We start from the raw sequence: 19,550 nt of genomic DNA on the forward strand, positions 1-19,550 counted from the left end.
TTTTTCCTGTTGGTTACCTGATCTTGGAGAAAGTTTTTTTTTTTTTGGAGATGGAGTCTCACTCTGTCACCCAGGCTGGAGTGCAGTGGCAAGATCTCGGCTCACTGCTACCTCTGCCTCCTGGGTTCAAGCGATTCTTCTGCCTCAGCCTCCTGAGTAGCTGGGATTACAGGCATGTGCCATCACACCCGGCTAATTTTTGTACTTTTATTAGAGGTGGGGTTTCACCATGTTGGCCAGGCTGGTCTCAAACTCCTGGCCTCAGGTGATCCACCCTCCCTGGCCTCCCAAAGTGCTGGGATTACGGGCGTGAGCCACTGTGCCCAGCCTGAAGAAAGATATTTTAGACAAGCTATTAAAAAAAAAAAAAGCATTACTCTTAGAAGGGAAAAGTGAGAAAATGTAGCAATTTTCAAAGCAATAAGCTGGACACCTCAGACTGGTGCCACCTGTGGTCTTTGTCTCCAATTAGTAACAATTAGTAACAGAGGCCTTTTAGAAACACCAGCTTTTAGAAGCTTTTCTGTCAATTTGAAAATACAGATATATTGAGATATTTTGTAAAAGTCATTTTATTTTATTTGATTATTTTATATCTTTTAGACAAGGTCTCATTCTATACTCCAGGCTGGAGTACAGGGGTACAATCTCAGCTCACTGCAACATCCACCTCCCAGGTTCAAGTGATTCTCCTGCTTTAGCCTCCCTAGTAGCTGGGACTACAGGCACCCGCCAGCATGCCCGGCTAATTTTTGTATTTTTTTTTTTTAGTGAAGATGGGGTTTCACCATGTTGGCCAGGCTGGTCTCAAACTCTTGACTTCAAGTGATCCACCTGTTTTTGCCTCCCAAAGTGTTGGGATTACAGGCATGAGCCACCATGCCTGGCCCATTTTAATTTTTATTAATAACTTCATTGTGTTTTACAACATTATCAGTCTGTCGCTGATGGAAATGAAAAATAAAACAAGACAAAACTGGTCCATAACAATAGGTAATTTGAAAAGCAGTGAAATAGACAACATTAAAATCAAGAAATACTACTAATGAAACAAAATGCAAATAGGAAAGGCGTTTGCAGAACTTTAATTGCCAAGAGAATATAAGAATACATTCAAATAAATGAAGGAAAAGGGGTAAACAAATAGACACATTATGAAGATTTCTAAGGTTCAATTAACATGTGAGAGTTTAACCTCTCAATCCTCAGGGCAATGGATATTACAACCACAACAAAACCACAAGTCATTGGATCAACAAACATTAAAAAGTCTCACAATCCTAAGTGTTGGGGAAGATGCTGACCATCAGAAGCACTGGGAAAAGCCCTTTAGAAAGCTCTCGAGCAGCATCCACTAATGCCAAATATCCCAGTGAGCAGCAACTCCAATCCCAGCAGAGAAATGCTCAGGCTCAATTCCAATGAGAGGCAGGCACATTCACAGCAGAGCCACCTGTGATGGCTGCACAGTGAAGACAGCAAATGTCCACCTGCAGCAGGGTGGGTAAAGGGTGGTGCATTCACTGCAGAAAGTCATCAGCAGTGTAGATCAGCCACTCCAGGCCCACTGGGATCTGAAGAACTTTGCAGGCACAGGCCCCCTATAAATCCAGTAATGACCTGGGGCCTGAGTGATTTTCATTCACAAAGCCACCCTCCTCTTGGTGCTGAGACCCTGAGTCTTTTTTGCCCATAGAGTCATCCCCTTCTTGGTACTGAGAGGTCATGGTGGAGACTGAGGATCCCTCCAAGGGGTCTAGGGGTGGGTGCAGCTCTGTGAAGTGAGGGAATAACTGGGTGTCTGGCAAGAAGTCGGAGGCATTGGGGCTCTGAGGCCATAAGGGGGCTGGGGCTGGGAGTGATCCTGGGCTTGGGATTGGGGCTGGGACTGAACCTGAGCCTGGGCCTGGGCCTAAAATCGGGGCTAGGCCTGGAAGTGAGCCAGGGCTTCGCATCCAGGCAGGACTTAAGATGGGACCTGGGCTTCGGAGTCTGCCTGGGCCTGGGATCTGGGCTGGGCCAGGAATCGGGCCTATGATTGGGCCTGGGCCTGAGATTGGGCCTGGGATTGGGCCTGGGATCTGGGCTGGGCCTGGGATCAGGCCTGGGTTTGGGTCTGAGATTGGGCCTGGGATCTGGACTGGGCCTGAGATTGGGCCTGGGATCTGGACTGGGCCTGAAATTGGGCCTGGGATTGGGGCTGGGATCGGGCTTGGGATCTGAGCTGGGCCTGAAATTGGGCCTGGGATTGGGCCAGGGAGTGGGCCTGGGATGTGGGCTGGGCCTGGGATTGGGGCAGGGATCGGGCCAGGGCCTGGACTCAGGGCAGCTGGGATGCCCTTCTGGGCTCTGCACCCAGGGCCACCCCAGGCCTGGTCGAGGCTGTAGATCGTGGGTTCCGCCGCTGGAAGGATTCCCGAGGGGCCCGGCTGAGGTGCAGAGGCAGAGGCTACAGGGACTAGGGGCGCAGCGCGGGCTCCTCGGCCTCTCTGCCCAGGGACGCGCTGGGGCTGCTGCTGGAGCCGCCGCTCCCGAGCTAGTTTGGCGCGGCGATTCTTGAACCACACCTGGGGGGCAGAGGGGACAGGGAGAAGGTGTGAAGGAGGGGCTCGCGCGGCCCAGGTGAGCCGTTTGGGGTCGGGGCCAGCCTCAAGCCTCTCCCTGTGCTCAACAACCCCCCAGCCCCCATCCCACCAAAAGAGGGCCCCGGGCTCCGAGGCCTGGAGAAGGGAGGGGAGAGGGAGGGAAAAGTAGGGGGAGGAGGGTGGGGTGGGAGGGGAGGAGCGGGGTCTGCCGCCCAGGAGCCCGGGGGCCAGGGAGGGTTCGAGGGGAGGGACCGCGGGTTCTCACGGGTGCCTGAGGTCCGGGCACCGGGAGACCCCGTGGGGGACAGCCTGGGCCGATCACGTGGGCGGGTTTGGGCTAGCATAGAGTTGGAACAGGACTCAGGATGCCGCCCGGGTCTACACTGGCGGGACCCCTTGCGTGGCAGGGCGGGAGGTGGCCAGGCCCCGGTGAGTGACAGCGGTGGGGAGGCTCCTTGGGGTGACTGGGGCGGGCGGGGTGGGGGTGGGGGTCAGACCTGAAGCTGTTGCTCCCTGAGGCTGAGTATCTCCGCCAGATTCACTCGCTGGTCGTAGTTCGGGTACTGCTCCTTCTGAAAGTAACATTCTAGCACTTTCTGCTGGCTTTCATTGTAGACCGTGCGCTCCTGCCGCTGTCTCCTTGGAGGGTCCCGGGCCAAGGGAGGGCCTGGGGGCGGGAGGGAAACAGGTCACAGAAGCTCTCAGCCCCCCTAGGGACCCCGTCCCCTGCGCCAGGCCAGGCGCCCAGGCAGTGTGGGCTGGGGCGACACCGCGGATAGCAGCCTGGTATCCAGACCAGACCTTGCACCTCTCTGGGCCTCAGGGTCCACATCTAGGAAATGGGCGCCATAACAGCTCCTGGGAAGGCAGGCAGCATAGGCGCCTCACCTCGGAGAAGATGGGGCTGCCTCAGGCCTGCTCAGTCCTCCCCAGCTGCCCCGTCCCCTCCCATCCAAGGGTTATAGGGACCCTGACACTTGCAGGGGCGCCACCACCTGCCCAGTCCTCTGCTCCACTCAACTGCATGGTTTAATTTCTTTCCTTTCTTTTTCTTGGAGAGGGGATCTCGCACTGTCACCCAGGCTGGAGTGCAGTGATGTGATCACAGCTCAAGGCAGCCTCCACTTCCTGGGCTCAAGCAACCCCCCGCCTTAGTCTCCCGAGTAGCTGGGACCACAGGTGTGCACCACCACCCCTGGGTAATTTTTGTATTTTTGCTAAAGACGGGTCTCCACTATGTTGGCCCGGCTGGTTTCAGAGTCCTGGGCTCAAGTGATCCTCCCACCTTGGCCTCCCAAAGAGCTGGGATCACAGGCGGGAGACGCTGTGCCCAGCTGCATGATTTTTCATTTCCCAGACACCACTAAGTTCTCCCCCATCTGCAGGACAGGAAGCTGCCCGCACAGGCCCAGCCCTTCTCTGGCTGCCCAGATCTGCACTCTGCAGCCTCAGCCACGGGATCAGCCCAGACCCCTCACACCCCTGTCCCCGCTCACCTTGGAGATGACCAGGGTCTTGCATCCTGAGTCCTGATCTGTTCCCAAACACAAGTGTGTACTGACAAGGGCTTGGCTCTTAAATCACTTCTCTGCTGTGCCCACCCTAGCCCATCCTGCCAGGACCCTCCCTTTCCCACCCTGCCCTGCAGTCCCGCCCCCCAGAGGAGTTGAATGATGGAATAATCCTTCATCACTGATCAGGTACTGCCTGCCGAGCTGTGCTAGGAGCTGGGGAACCTCAGTGGGCAACACATCCTTGGTTTCACTCTCATGGGCCCTAGCCCAGGCGAGGTGGCATTCCACATGGGTTTGGTTGGGGGAGTCAACATCGTGACCTGTGGTTGGGATCCCCATCTCAGGAGAGGCACGGCCAGCCAGCCCCCAGGAGTCATCCTTATTCCTTCCCAGGGCTGGGGCCCCACATGATCAATGCTAGCGAGTCTACTCACTCCTCCCGGCTCCCGGGCTGCCCGCCTTGTCCAGCCACCATCCCTCCCTCCTGGATGACCCCACAGCCTCCTCTTTGGTACCTCAAGGCCACTCTGGCCCCTACTATCCATTCCAAAAATTGCTCCCCAGGTGCCTATAGGTGTAAGCAGAGCTTAGTACACATTGGTCCTGCTGATAAGGCTTTGGTTTCTGTAGTGGATTTGCCCATGGGGCGAAGTTCTGATGGGCATTCACATAGACCTCTGTTGGTTTCTCCTGGAGAGTAAATGACCTCAGTGCTAGTTTATTCCAATTTATATATGGGGCTCATGCGCTGGGTTCACATGAGCCCAGCCTCTCCAAGCTGCATAGACCTGTATCAGGAGGGGATACAGGTCTGATAGACATGCCCATGGACCGCTGCTGGTCTGCCCTTGTGAGTGAATGAACCTACTGCTGATGATACAGGGGACCCATGACCTTGGTCTACAGAGATCGGATCCCTCAGAGATGCATCTTCTCTGTCAGACACCTGGCTGTCCTCATTTCCCCATGGCGGGACTCACGTGGGTTCAGGGATTAGAGAGATTGATAAGGCTCACAGTGCAGGGAGCTAGAAATGACTCATGCAATCAATTTCAAAATTCAATAAAACGTAGACATTGTTACCACGAGTCTGGCTCATTGTTTTCACCTGCTACTTAGAGTTCTGTTGTAGAAAGCAGCATCCCCAGCAATGATTCCTCATTGCACATGTTGTCCGGCTTCATCTACAGGACATGCTGGGAACACAGTGGTGAACACAGAGATTTTGCACTGTGGCTATTTATTTGGTCAATAAAGACATAAACAGATGAACAAGCTCACTGGTACTATTTTGTGAAAATAGACATTTAAATATAAGCAAGTTCACGGCAGCGTGATTCACTATCGCCCAAAAGGAGAAAATGCTGAAACATCGATCCACTGATGCATGGATAAATAAAATGCCGCGTGGCCAGGCGCGGTGGCTCATGCCTGTAATCCCAGCACTTTGGGAGGCTGAGGCAGGCAGATCACCTGAGGTCAGGAGTTTAAGACCAGCCTGGCCAACATGGCGAAACCCTGTCTCTACTAAAAATACAAAAATTAGCTGGGCGTGGTGGCCAGCACCTGAATTTCAGCTACTTGGGAGGCTGAGGCGGGGGAATCGGTTGAACCCGGGAGGCAGAGGCTACAGGGAGTGGAGATTGTGCCACTGTACTCCAGCCTGGGCAACAGAGTGAGACTCCATCTCAAAATAAATAAAAATGGCTGGGGGCAGTGGCTCACGCCTGTAATCCCAGCACTTTGGGAGGCTGAGTTGGGCGAACCACTTGAGGTTAGGAGTTTGAGGCCAGCTTGGTCAACATGGTGAAAACCCGTCTCTACTAAAAATACAAAAAATTAGCCAAGCATGGTGGCGGGAGCCTGTAATCCCAGCTACTTGTTAGGCTGAGGTAGGAGAATCACTTGAACCCGGGAGGCAGAGGTTGCAGGGAGCTGAGATCGTGCCACTGAACTCCAGCCTGGGTGACAGAGGGAGACTCTGCCTCAAAAAACAAAACAACACCCCCCAAAAAAACCCACAAAACATAGAAACCCAAAATGTCATATATTCACACAATGGGATATTACTCAACCACGAAAAGGAATAAAGCTCTGATACATGCTACAACATGGATGAACCTTGCCAACATGTTGCCAAGTGAAAGACGCCAGACTCAAAAGCACATATATGATTCCATTTATACAAAGGGACCAGAATAGGCAAATCCAGAGACAGAAAGCAGATTACTGGTTGCTATGGGTTGGGGAGAAGGGAAAATTGGGACCAACTGGGAATAGCTATGGGGATACCTATTGGGGATGGTGAAAAATGTTCTAAAATTGACTGTAGTGATGGAGGCACAACTCTGCAAACAGACTAAAAACAATTTAATTTATTTTTTTTTTTTTGAGATGGGGTCTTGCTCTGTCACCCAGGCTGGAGTGCAGTAGTGGTGTGATCTCGGCTTACGGCAACCTCCACCTCCCAGATTCAAGTGATACTCCTGCATCAGTCGCCCAAGTAGCTGGGATTACAGGCATGCACCACCATGCCCAGCTAATTTTTTGTATTTTTAGTAGAGAATGGGTTTCACCATGTTGGCCAGGCTGGTCTTGAATGCCTGACCTCAAGTGATCCACCCACCTCGGCCTCCCAAAGTGCTGGGATTACAGGTGTGAAACACCGCGCCCGGCCAAAACCATTTCATTTTGTACTTTATGATTATTCTTTTCTTTTTGTTTTGCCATGTTGCCCAGTCTCGTCTCAAACTCCTGAGTTTAAACAATCAGCCCACCTTGCCTCCCAAAGTAATGATATTACAGGCATGAACCAGCGTGCCCGGCCTGAATTGTATACTTTATTTAATTAAATTTATTTATGTATTTATTTTGAGACACAGTCTCTGTTGCCCAGGCTGCAGTGCAGTGGAGTGATCTCGGCTCTGCCTCCTGGGTTCAAGTGCTTCTCATGCCTCAACCTCCTGAGTAGCTGGGATTACAGGTGTGTGTTACCACACCCAGTAAATTTTTTCTATTTTTAGTAGAGATGGGGTTTCACCGTGTTGGCCAGGCTAGTCTCGAACTCCTGGCCTCAAGTAATTCGCTCGCCTTAGCTTCTCAAAGTGCTGGTATTACAGGCATGAACCACGGCACCCAGCCCTGAATTGTATACTTTAAGTGAGTACTTTTATATTACGTGGATGACATATCAATAAAAAATATAAATTAATGCAATACTCAGCATATTGCCCTGTGGATTGGCCAAGATCAAAGAGATGGATCAAGTGTAGACCCAGAGAATGTGGTTTTCTCTTGCCATTGATGAAGTGTAGGTTGGTAAAAGGTTTTTGGAGATTTTTTTTTTTTTTGAAATTGACTCCGTGACATCTATTAAAGGATGAAATGTGTATATTACCCTTTGACTCAATGATTGATTTTTTTGAGACAGGGTCTTGCTCTGTTGCCCAGACTGTAGTGCAGTGGAGTCAATCAAAACTCACTGCAACCTCAACCTCTGGGGTTTAAGTGATCCTCCTACCTCAGCCTCCTGAGTAGGTGGGACTACAGGCGTGTACCACCATGTCTGGGTAATTTTCTTATTTTATTTTATTTTATTTATTTGTTTTGAGATGGAATTTCACTCTTGTTGCCCAGGCTGGAGTGCAATGGCGCGATCTCAGCTCACTGCAACCTCCGCCTCCCAGGTTCAAGCAATTCTCCTGCCTCAGCCTCCTGAGTAGCTGGGATTACAGGCACCCACCATCATGTCTGGCTAATTTTTGTATTTTTAGTAGAGATGGGGTTTCACTGTGTTGTCCAGGCTGGTCTCGAACTCCTGACCTCAGGTGATCCACCCGCCTCAGCCTCCCAAAGTGCTGGGATTACAGGCATGAGCCACCACACCCAGCCAATTTTCTTATTTTATTTATTTATTTATTGAGACCGAGTCTCGATCTGTCACTCAGACTAAAGTGCAGTGGCTCTGCACTTTAATGCAGATCTCGGCTCACTGCAACCTCTGCCTCCTGGGTTCAAGTGAGTCTCCTGCCTTCCGAGTAGCTGGGACTACAGGCGCCTGCCACCACACCTGGCTAATTTTTAAATTTTTATTTAATTTTTAGCAGAGATGGGGTTTCACCATGTTGGCCAGGCTGGTCTTGAACTACTGACCTCAAGTGATCCGCGCACCTTGGCCTCTCAAAATGCTGGGATTACAGGTGTGAGCCACCGTGCCTGGCCTCAATGTTTTATTGTAAGAGACTTATCCTGGGAAAATACTTGCTCCGCTGTGAATAAGCACAGATATCAGTGTTCAGTGTAACATTTCTTTGAAATATCAACTGAGTTAATTGGATTAATTCACGCCCACAAATTAGAAGATGATTAATTTGTGGCAGCCTCAGACTATGGAATGCTAATGAAGGTTTAAAAAAGGGATGAAGTGGTAACCAATTAGTAAGAAATAATGATTTTTAATGTATTTGTTGTTTTGTTTGCCTGGTGGATGTCTGCTTGCTGTTTGCTGAAATAAATGTGTCTTGAACACAGAGACTTTGTTGGGCTTTTTTTTTTTCCCTCCCAAATCCCCATGTCTATAATAGGAAAAGCTCAAAGTTGCTGACTAATAACGTACTAAACGACTGAGTTTGTGTTTTCCATATCGAATGCTGTCTCAGGCACATTGTTTATTTTGAAGAATGTACACATTTAATAAGCACATACAAAAAAATATATATTATGCATATACATATTCTTTTTTCTTTTCTTTTTTTTTTTTTGGAGACAGGGTCTCTCTCTGTCACCCAGGCTGCATTGCACTGGCATGATCTCGGCTCACTGCAACCTCTGCCTCCTTGGCTCAAGCCAGTCTCCCACCTCAGCCTCCCAAGTAGCTGAGAGGACAGGCACATGCACCACCACATCAGGCTAATTTTTGTATTTTTTGTAGACACGGCGTTTTGCCATGTTGCCCAGGCTGATCTCTAACTCCTGACCTCAAGTGATCCATCCACATGGCCTCCCAAAGTGCTGAGATTACAGGCGTGAGCCACCTCGTCTGGCCCATAATATTTTTGAATGAACAATAAATAACAACAACGATAAAAACTCCTGCAAAAGTAATTACCCAGAGATGATGCGGAATGTCTATTTTCTTTATTTCCTGCTGCTTATGATTATTATTTTTAATGGACAACCTGGAAAACAAGAAGCATTTCTGGCCTTGAATGCCACCCTAGGGCTCGTCAACACCCTGCCCACAGAAGTCCCCATGCCTTCTCTCGTCCTGATGTGTCTTCAGGGTTGGATGGAATTTCTGGAGATTCCTTCTGGGGCTCCCCAGGCAATGGCCAAATTCCTAGAATTACGTGGATGCAGGGAGGTCTTCTGGAGCCTGGGGCAAAAGTGATGTAAGTGGGAATGAAGTCGGTGGAAAAGTGTGAAGAAGGGATTATGAAATCCATTCTTGGCCAGGCTCAATGACTCACACCTGTAATCCCAGCACTTTGGGAGGCCGACGTGGGCGGATCACCTGAGGTCAGGAGTTCAAGATCAGCCTGGCCAACATGGCGAAACCCTGTCTCTACTAGAAATACAAAAATGAGCTGGGTGTGGTGGAGGGTGCCTGTAATCCCAGCTACTTGGGAGGCTGAGTTAGGAGAATCACTTGAACCTAGGAGGCAGAGGTTGCAGTGAGCTGAGATTGTGCCACTGCACTCCAGCCCCAGTGACAGAGTGAGACTCCATCTCAAAAAAAAAAAAAAAAAAAAAATGGCTCTCTCCTTATCCATCAATCTTTTTTTTTTTTTTTTTTTTTTTGAGACGGAATCTCGCTCTGTCGCCCAGGCTGGAGTGCAGTGGCCGGATCTTGGCTCACTGCAACCTCTGCCTCTTGGGTTCAAACCCTTCTCCTGCCTCAGCCTCCTGAGTAGCTGGGATTACAGGCGCCCACCACCACACCCGGCTAATTTTTGTATTTTTAGAAGAGACAGCATTTTACCATATTGGCCAGACTGGTCTTGAACTCCTGACCCTGTGGTCCGCCCGCCTCAGCCTCCCAGAGTGCTGGGATTACAGGCGCGTCCGGCCTTCCATCAATTCTTCAATCTCCTCTTTTACCCTATGCCTGTGGGCTCTGATGGGGTTGACCTCTTGGTGGGGTTGGCTCATCTCTGCTCCTGCCCCCAAGAGGCCCACAGACACCTCCCAATCCTCTGCATTGTGAGGGTATCTCTTGGTGCAGGGGGAGGGGGTTCAGGAGGGGCACACGGGCAACAAGGAGTCGTTTGGGCTTTGAAGACAATATTGGGGCAGATCAGAGTGGGGGTAATGAAGGCACGAGGTTGGCTTCTGCTTTCTAGAATCTTGTTGTTCAATGTCTTTCTGCCACTGGGGTTCGTCTCGGTGTCTGGACATTCATTCTTAAAACACTGTCCTTTCTCTCTCTTTTTTTTTTTAAATATTATTTTTTGAGACAGGATCTCTCTCTGTCACCCAGGCTGGACTGCAGTGGAGTGATCTTGGGTCACTGCAACTTCTGCCTCCCGAGTTCAAGGGATTCTGCTGCCTCAGCCTCCAGAGTAGCTGGGATTACAGGCGCCCGCCACCATGCTTGGCTAATTTTTGTGTTTTTAGTAGAGACGGGGTTTCACCACGTTGGCCAGGATGGTCTCAAACTCCTGACCTCAGGTGGTCAGCCCGCCTCAGCCTCCCAAAGTGCTAAAATTACGGGTGTGAGCCACCGCACCTGGCCGGCCCTGAGTTTAATTTGAATGAATCAACAACATATATTCAATAAGGTGCCTTTAAACCGAAACACGCATGAACCAGGGTGAGGTATTGATCGATTGATGACAATAGTGTGAGCAGAGCCTTGCAGGACCCCAAATCTGTATTTCCCCTGGGAGCAGTGGTTCCTTATTGGCTAAGACCATGTTCATGGCAACTTCATAGAACATAACAAGTAAGAATGAGAACTGCCTGTATTTATTTATTTTTAATTTATTTTATATATATTTTTTGAGACGGAGTTTCGCTCTTGTTGCCCAGGCTGGAGTGCAATGGTGCAATCTCAGCTCCCTGCAAACTCTGCCTCCCGGGCTCAAGCAATTCTCCTGCCTCAGCCTCCCAAGTAGCTGGGATTACAGGCACCTGCCACCACGCCCGGCTAATTTTGTATTTTAAGCAGAGATGGAGTTTCTCTATGTTGGTCAGGCTGGTCTTGAACTCCTGACCTCAGGTGATCCGCCCACCTCGGCCTCCCAATGTGCTGGGATTACAGGCGTGAGCCACCCATGCCCGGCCTGAGAACTGCCTGTATTTATTAAGTGCTCAGTACTTTCAAGGAACTGATCTAGGCACCTCCAGAGAGTTAACAGGCGCAGCCCCTGTTCTCAGAGAACTTGTCGTCCAAGTGGGGGAAGATAGGCGTTACTCAAAGAATCACAGGATAGGCTGGGCGCTATGGCTCATGCCTGTAATCCCAGCACCTTGGGAGGCTGAGGTGGGTGGACTGCTTGAGGCCAGGAGTTTGAGACCAGCCTGGGCAACATAGTGAGACCTTGTCTCTCCTAAAAAATATAAAAAAATGGCCAGCCATGGTGGTTTATGCCTGTAATCCCAGCACTTTGGGAGGCCGAGTCAGGAGGATCAATTGAGGAGTTCGAGACCAGCCTGGCCAATATGGTGAAACTCTGTCTCTACTAAAAGTACAAAAAATTAGTCGGGCGTGGTGGTGTGTGCCTGTAGTCCCAGCTACTTGGGAGGCTGAGGCAGGAGAATTGCTTGAACCCAGGAGGGGAGGTTGCAGTGAGCCAAGATCACACTGAGGCAGAAATTAAAAGAGAGAAACAGAATAAAGCAAAGGTTAAGTGAGAAACACTGCACTTCAGCCTGGGCCACAGAGTAAGACTCCATCTCAAAAAAACCCCCCAAAACCAAAAACGAAACAAAAAAAACCTGGGCCTGGTGGCTCACGCCTGTAATCCTAGCGCTTTGGGAGGCCTAGGCGGGTGGATCACTTGAGGTCAGGAGTTCAAGACCAGCCTGGCCAACATGGTGAAACCTCGTCTGTACTAAAAATACAAAAAATTAGCCAGGTATGGTGGCAAGCGCGCCTGTAATCCTAGCTACTCAGGAGGTTGAAGCAGGAGAATTGCTTGAACCCAGGAGGTGGAGGTTACAGTGAGACGAGCTCACACCACTGCACTCCAGCCTGGGTGACAGAGTGAGACTGTGTCTCAAAAATAAATAAATAAATAAATACATACATACATACATAATAATAAATAAAACAATACCCCCCTGCCAAAATTATCCAGGCGGAGTGGGGTGCTCCTGTAGTCCCAGCTACTTGGGAGGCTGAGGTGGGAGGGTCACTGGAGTCTGGGAAGTTGAGGCTGCAATGAGCTGTGATTCCCTCACCTGCACTCCAGCCTGGGCAACAGGGTGAGACCCTGTCTCAACAAACAAACAAACAAACAAAATCCCCCAAAAGCCCACAACCCCCTCAAAACACACAAAAAACAAAAAGCCACATGCCAAGAATTAATAAGTAACTCTGGATGAGAGAATCGGGTCCTTGTAGAGAGGGGAGTTGTTCCAGAATTGCAGGTGGAGGCACTAGGCACTCCGGTGACCGTGGCGGTGAGAGCCAAGTTGGGAAGACACTTTCCAGGCGTGGGGAGCAAGACCTCTCAGCCTCCAGGTGCTCTCTCCGCCCCTTGGCGTCCCCCCCACCCTGCCCCTTTGTCTCCCCCTTTCTCTGTTCCTCAGTTTCCCCTCCTCGTTGCCCCTTGTGGGGTCCCAGTGTGTGAGTTGCTTTGTGTCTACCCCCTTCCAGGGTCTGACAAGCAGAAGGAGTTTTCATTATATCCTGGAAGTCTGTCCCCCCAACCCCCAAATCGGATCTAATTCTCTCTGTTCTGCTGAGGCTGGCCTGGCCTAAGAGGATTGGAACATTTGCTAAATGGGACTAGGACAGGGTCAGAGAGGCAGCGCTAGGGAGACCCAGGGGCCAGGATGGCCACCAGGGGGCGGCAGAGGACGAGGGAGACCAGAAGACAGAGGGGACAGGGAAGGGCGGGGTGGAGGCGGGGGTGGGGTGGGGGGAGGCAGGGAGTGGACACAGGCATATTCCCTGGCTGTTTAGGGAACCACATTTAAGGGGTTAGAAGGGTGCCAACATTGCTGATTTTTTTTTTTTTTTTTTTGAGACAGAGTCCTGCTCTGTCAGCCAGGCTGGAGTGCAGTGGTGTGATCTCGGCTCACTGAAACCTCTGCCTCCTGAGTTCAAAGGATTCTCCTGTCTCAGCCTCCCAATAGCCGGGAATACAGGCACCCACCACCACGCAGAGCAAATTTTTGTATTTCAGTAGAGGCGGGGTTTCACTGTATTGGCCAGGCTGGTCTCGAACTCCTGACCTCAAGTGATCCGTTCACTGCCTCCCAAAGTGCTGGGATTACAGGTGTGAGCCACAGTGCCCAGTCAACATTGTTGATTTTTAAGGTTTATTATGCGCTGTGGCTCACGCCTGTATTCCCAGCGCTTTGGGAAGCTAAGGCAGGAGGATCGTTTGAGCCCAGGAGCTTGAGACCAGCCTAGGCAACATAGCGAGAACTTGTCTTAAAAAATAAGAATAAAGTTTATTATTAACCTCTACCCTGACTTCCTACTCACTCTCCCCTCTCTGTTCCTTTAGGGGTAATGGGGTCCTGGAGAGTGGGAAGGGGAGTGCAAGCATGGGGGTCTGGAGGTGTCTGATCAAGGCCCTCAGAGATGACCTGAGGTTTCCTGAGCTGGGAATGTTTTGGAAGGGTCTGAACTGCAAGGAATCTTTGCAGAGTCCTGGGGTCCACCTCTGATGTGAAGCATCTTGCATTTTGGAGCTGTCCAAGTAAAACACGAAAAAGAATTTGATACAGAATTAAAAATACATTTTTGTTTTTTTTAAGACGAGTTTCCCCTTGTCGCCCAGGCTGGAGTGCAATGGTGCGATCTTGGCTCACTGCAACCTCTGCCTCCCGGCTTCAAGCAATTCTCCTGCCTCAGCCTCCCAAGTAGCTGGGATTACAGGCATGTGCCACCACGCCTGGCTAATTTTGTATTTTTAGCAGAGAGGGAGTTTCACTATGTTGACCAGGCTGGTCTTGAACTCCTAACCACAAGTGATCTGCCTGTCTTGGCCTCCCAAAGTGCTGGGATTACAGGCATGAATCATTGTGCCTAGCTCAATAAATAAATAAATAATATATATATTATTTATATATATTATATATTATATATTATTTATATATAATATATATTATATATTATATATAATATATTATATATTATTTATATAATATATAATATATAATAAATAAATAAATAAATAATAATATATAAATATATAATTATTTATTTATATATTTATTTATTTATTTGATAAATAAATATTATTATTTATCAAAAAAATTTTATTTATTTTTTTGAGACAATCTCGCTATGTTGCCTAGGCTGGAGTGCAGTGGTGTGAGCTCGGCTCACGGCAACCTCCGCCTCCCAGGTTCAAGCGATTGTCCTGCCTCAGCCTCCTGAGTAGTTGGGATTACAGGCGTGCAACACCATGCCCGGCTAAGTTTTGTAGTTTTAGTAGAGATGGGTTTTTACCATGTTGGTCAGGCTGGTCTCGAACTCCTGACCTCGTGATCCACCCACCTTGGCCTCCCAAAGTGCTGGGATTACAGGCATGAGCCACTGCACCTGGCTCAAAATACATTTTAAGTAAAATTTAAAATCTTCAAAAGTATTTTTAAAATTCTGCACTTTTAATTTCTACTTCATGCCGGGCGCAGTGGCTCATGCCTGTAATCCCAGCACTTTGGGAGGCCCAGGTGGGAGGATCACTTGAGATCAGGAGGTTGAGACCAGCCTGGGCAACATAGTGAGACCCCTGTCTCTACAAAAAAAAAAAAAAAAAAAAAGGCAGGTGTGGTGGTGTGCCCGTGTAGTTCCAGCTACTCAGGAGGCTGAGACGAGAGGATCATTTGAGCCCAGGAGGTTGAGGCTTCAGTGAGCCGAGATCATGTCACTGCACTCCAGCCTGGGCAACAGAGCAAGACCCTGTCTCAAAAAAAAAAAAAATGTAAAAAGAAATAATTTCCAATACAGTAAGTAGCAATAGATATATAGTCAATATCAACAAAAGCTCTTTGAGCCCTCGGTTACTTTAAATTTCAAGAGCTGGAGAGGATCCTGAGTGTTTCTTTGGGACTTGGGACAAGTCTTATTTAGACTCTAAGTCATGTGTAGCGGGATAGTGGAGGGCACGGTTTTGAGAGGCAAACACGGCTGGTCCCAAATATTGTTTGTTATTTATTTATATTTATATATATATTTTTGAGACAGGCTCTCGCTCTGTTGCCCAGGTGCCATGGTGTGCAGTGGTGTGATTAGTCTCGGCTCACTGCATCCTTCGCCTCCCAGGTTCAAGCGATTCTCATGCCTCAGCCTCCTGAGTAGCTGGGATTATAGGCGCGCACCACCATACGGCTAATTTTTTGTATTTTTAGTAGAGATGGGGTTTTGCCATGTGGGCCGGGCTGGTCTCGAACTCCTGAGCTCAAGCGATCCTCGCACCTTGGCTTCCCAAAGTGCTGGGATTACAGGTGTGAACCATTGCGCCTGGCCTTCTTTTTGATTTTTTAAAATTATATTTTTTGGGCCTCCTCCCCCTCTTAATATATTTTATTTTGTAGAGATAGGGTCTCACTCTGTTGCCCAGGCTGGCCTCAGTCTCTAATCTATAGCCTCAAATGATCCTCCTGCCTTGGCCTCCCAAACCCCTGGGAATTTTTTTTTTTTTTTTTTTTTTTGAGATTGAGTCTCGCGCTGTCGCCCAGGCTGGAGTGCAGCGGCACAATCTCGGCTCACTGCAAGCTCCGCCTCCCGGGTTCACGCCATTCTCCTGCCTCAGCCTCCCAAGTAGCTGGGATTACAGGCGCCCGCCACCACGCCCGGCTATTTTTTGTGTTTTTTAGTAGAGATGGAGTTTCACCGTGTTAGCCAGGATGGTCTCGATCTCCTGACCTTGTGATCTGCCCTCCTCGGCCTCCCAAAGTGCTGGGATTACAGGCGTGAGCCCCTGCGCCCAGTCCATTGTGAGCTTTTCGTTTGCATTTCCCTGGTGATCAATGAATGTGGGCCCTGTGTTATACACTGGTGGATTATTTGCTATTCTCACTTTTGAAATGCCTGTATAAGTCTTCTGCAACTTGGTTGAATATCCAGGCACTGATGTTTTATGATCTCAAACTGTGGAACAAGGGAGATCAGTGTCCTTGCCCTGGGGATCAACCTGGGAGGCCCAAGGCTGGTTCTCAGAGCTGTGGAGTTCGGCACCTACTGGGTCCCAGGTTCCCACCTGAGCAGTTGTTCTCACAGGTAAGGCCTGAATGCTCACAGTCACCTTGTGGTGCAGACATGCAGATAACTCCATTCTACAGGCAGGGAGACTGAGCCTGGGAAGGAGGGAGGGGCCCACAGGCTCCAGTTTCTCACACACTGCATGAACCACAGACCTTGGGAACAAGATCTCAGGGAAGAATAACCCCATGGAAACTTCCTTCCAGGCAGCTCCTGGTATCATCCCCACTTTACAGAGGAGGAAACTGAGGCTGAGAGAAGTGCAGTCTCCAGTTTTGTCTCGCACATCAGCGACAGAGCCAGAGCTGGGCCAGCACCTGGCCCGGGGCCTGTGCCTCCTGATCACTAGGTGACGTGGCCTCTTAGGACACTCGCCACAGCCCCACGGAACTCAGAGTTCCCTTTCTCAGAGGAGGAAACTGAAGCTGAGAGAGGTTTCGTCAATTCCCAAGGCCACACAGGTGATGAGTGGAAGAACCAGGGGTAGAATGTAAATCTCTTTGGCCCCAGAGCCCCGCTCTTCACCTTCAAGTCTGCCTGGGGTTCCTAGAAGCTGGATGAGGTCAGCTCCTTCCCCTGCTCCCACGGGATTCCCAGGGCTCATTGTGACAGCTTGTCACTGTATCCACTTTGCAGAGGAGGAAACTGAGGCCCAGGAGCCCACATGAAGGGCCCAAGGCCATGCAGTGAGAAAAGAACAGGGTTTAAACCCAAACTCATGTGGCTCCACGCCAGCTCTTGGCAAGACCCTCCTGACTCAGCCATGTTCAGGGCCCTCCCTTGTCAGCCCTGCCAGCCTCTCTCTGCCGCATCCGTAGGCTCCTCTGTCCGGTGAGGACTAGGAGCTGAGTGGATGCACCCACTACCAGGCATGGGACTTGGTAGAAGCCGGGATTCATGGCACAGTTAGAGCCTGAATGAATTAACTCAGGAACAATATGATCCCTGAAGCATCCAGAGATTCAAACACCAGTGGGCAGCCCCACAGTCTGACTTCACAGTGCTGCAATCACAGACCCTTGGTCTTTTTGGGAAAACATCACACCACTTCTCTGTGCCAGTGTCTCTACCTGGTTCTGCCCCACCATCCATCCATCCATCCATCATCCATCCATCCATCCATCCATCCATCATCCATCCATCCATCCATCCATCCATCATCCATCCATCCATCCATCATCCATCCATCCATCCATCATCCATCCATCCATCCATCACCCATCCATCCATCCATCATCCATCCATCCATCCATCATCCATCCATCTATCCATCCATCCATCCATCCATCATCCATCCATCCATCCATCCATCATCCATCCATCCATCCATCCATCCATCCATCCATCCATTACCCATCCATCCATCCATCCATCACCCATCCATCCATCCCCCATCCATCCATCCATCCATCCATCCATTTCTTTCACATTTATTGAACACACACTTACTGCTGTGTGTCTGGGACAGTCCTAGGTACTGGGAATACAGCTGAGAACAAGACAGACAGGGCCCCATCCTCCTGACAAGGGCAGACAAGAAACAAGATGTCAATAAGAGTTTTGCAAAAGATTAAACAGGATGAACGTGTTAGGGAGCTAAGGGGGTGCAGGTATGAGGAGCACCCCCATCCTGCAGTAGAGCCTGGAGTGAAACTCATCAACAACCTGATCCAAGTATCCTCCAGTATTCCACACAACTTCAGACTGTCCCCAGAATTTAACCTCATTTTTTTTGTTTATTATACTTTAAGTTCTAGGGTACATGTGCACAACGTGCAGGTTTGTTACATATGGATACATGTGCCATGTTGGTTTGCTGCACCCATTTACTCGTCATTTACATTAGGTATTTCTCCTAGTGCTATCCCTCCCCCCTCCCCCCACCCCACAACAGGCCCCAGTGTGTGATGTTCCCCACCCTGTGTCCAAATGTTCTCGTTGTTCAATTCTCACCTATGAGCGAGAGCATGCGGTGTTTGGTTTTCTGTCCTTGTGCTAGTTTGCTCAGAATGATGGTTTCCAACTTCATCCATGTTCCTGCAAAGGACATGAACTCATCCTTTTTTATGGCTACATAGTATTCCATGGTGTATATGTGCCACATTTTCTTAATCCTTAACCCCACTTTTTCCAGCTGCAATCATGTGCATTACAATAAGTCTCAAAGTCAGGTAGCATAAGTTCTCCAACTCTTTTTATTTTACCAAGACTACTTTGATTATTCTAGATCATTTATATTTCCATAGCAACTTCAGAATCAGTTTGACCATCAATTTCTACAGAAAAATCCTGAGGAGATTCTGATTGGGATTGCAGTAAATCTAAGGATTAGTTTGAGAAGAATTGACCTCTTAATAACATTGAGTCTTCTAAACCATGAACATGGTATAGTTCACTATTGACTTGAGTCTCCTTTAATTTCTTCCAGCAGTGCTTTATATTGTTTCAGTAGGACAATGATCTGAAAGAAGAGATGACAGGACTTATGGATGGATCGGATGTGAGTGGTGAGGAGAAAGGGGTTAGGGGCCAGGTTGAGTGCCCAGATTTCTGCCTGAGCCCCTGGATGGAGATGAGAAGGAAAGCAAGTTGCCTCAGAAGACCTAGCTCAGAGAAGAAGTGCTTGGATTTGATTTCAGCTTAATTGATCCCAGGGCCGTGTGCAGGACCAGCTGAAACCCACCTCTCTGTACCCCCACCCCTGGAAGGACTCTGGATCCAAGAGCCAACCAGTACCCACATTCCCCAGGGCAGGTGATTTAAGAGTTGCTGACACCTTCTCTGTCCCGCTGGAAGTTATTTTCTCCTCCCTCTACCTGTACAGCTGACCTTCCTTCCCTGCTGCGGGGCCAGAGGGTCTGTTCCAGGACTGGATTCTCCCATCAGGAGCCTCTGGACTGGTAGCCGAGGGTCAGACGGCCCCTCCCTCTCTTGCTGTCACCCCTGGCTCTTCAAGCTAATGAGACCTGTCCTGATTCCTCAGCCAGGCCTGTAGCCTTAATCTCTCCTAGCAGGGGGTTTGGGGGAGGGAGAAGGAGAAAGAAAGGGCCCCTTATGGCTGAGACA

At 49.6% G+C, this 19,550-nt stretch overlaps 1 protein-coding gene across 2 annotated transcripts; it reads right to left on the minus strand.

The window, feature by feature from the left end:
• Window positions 1–1,601: 1,601 nt before the first annotated feature.
• On the minus strand, window positions 1,602–18,517 carry TPRX1 (tetrapeptide repeat homeobox 1). Of its 2 annotated transcripts, XM_054465610.2 has the most exons (4): window positions 18,438–18,517; window positions 17,934–18,004; window positions 3,083–3,252; window positions 1,602–2,567 (listed from the first exon to the last, which is right to left on the minus strand). In XM_054465610.2, the coding sequence occupies exons 1-4, from the start codon at window positions 18,515–18,517 to the stop codon at window positions 1,602–1,604; spliced, it is 1,287 nt and encodes a 428-aa protein (XP_054321585.2). The 2 variants fall into 2 exon arrangements, with proteins under 2 accessions (XP_054321585.2, XP_054321587.2); XM_054465612.2 differs by lacking the exons at window positions 17,934–18,004; window positions 18,438–18,517 and adding an exon at window positions 4,082–4,106.
• Window positions 18,518–19,550: the final 1,033 nt, after the last annotated feature.

This window comes from Pongo pygmaeus, chromosome 20, assembly GCF_028885625.2.
Source record: "Pongo pygmaeus isolate AG05252 chromosome 20, NHGRI_mPonPyg2-v2.0_pri, whole genome shotgun sequence".
Taxonomy (NCBI): domain Eukaryota; kingdom Metazoa; phylum Chordata; class Mammalia; order Primates; family Hominidae; genus Pongo; species Pongo pygmaeus.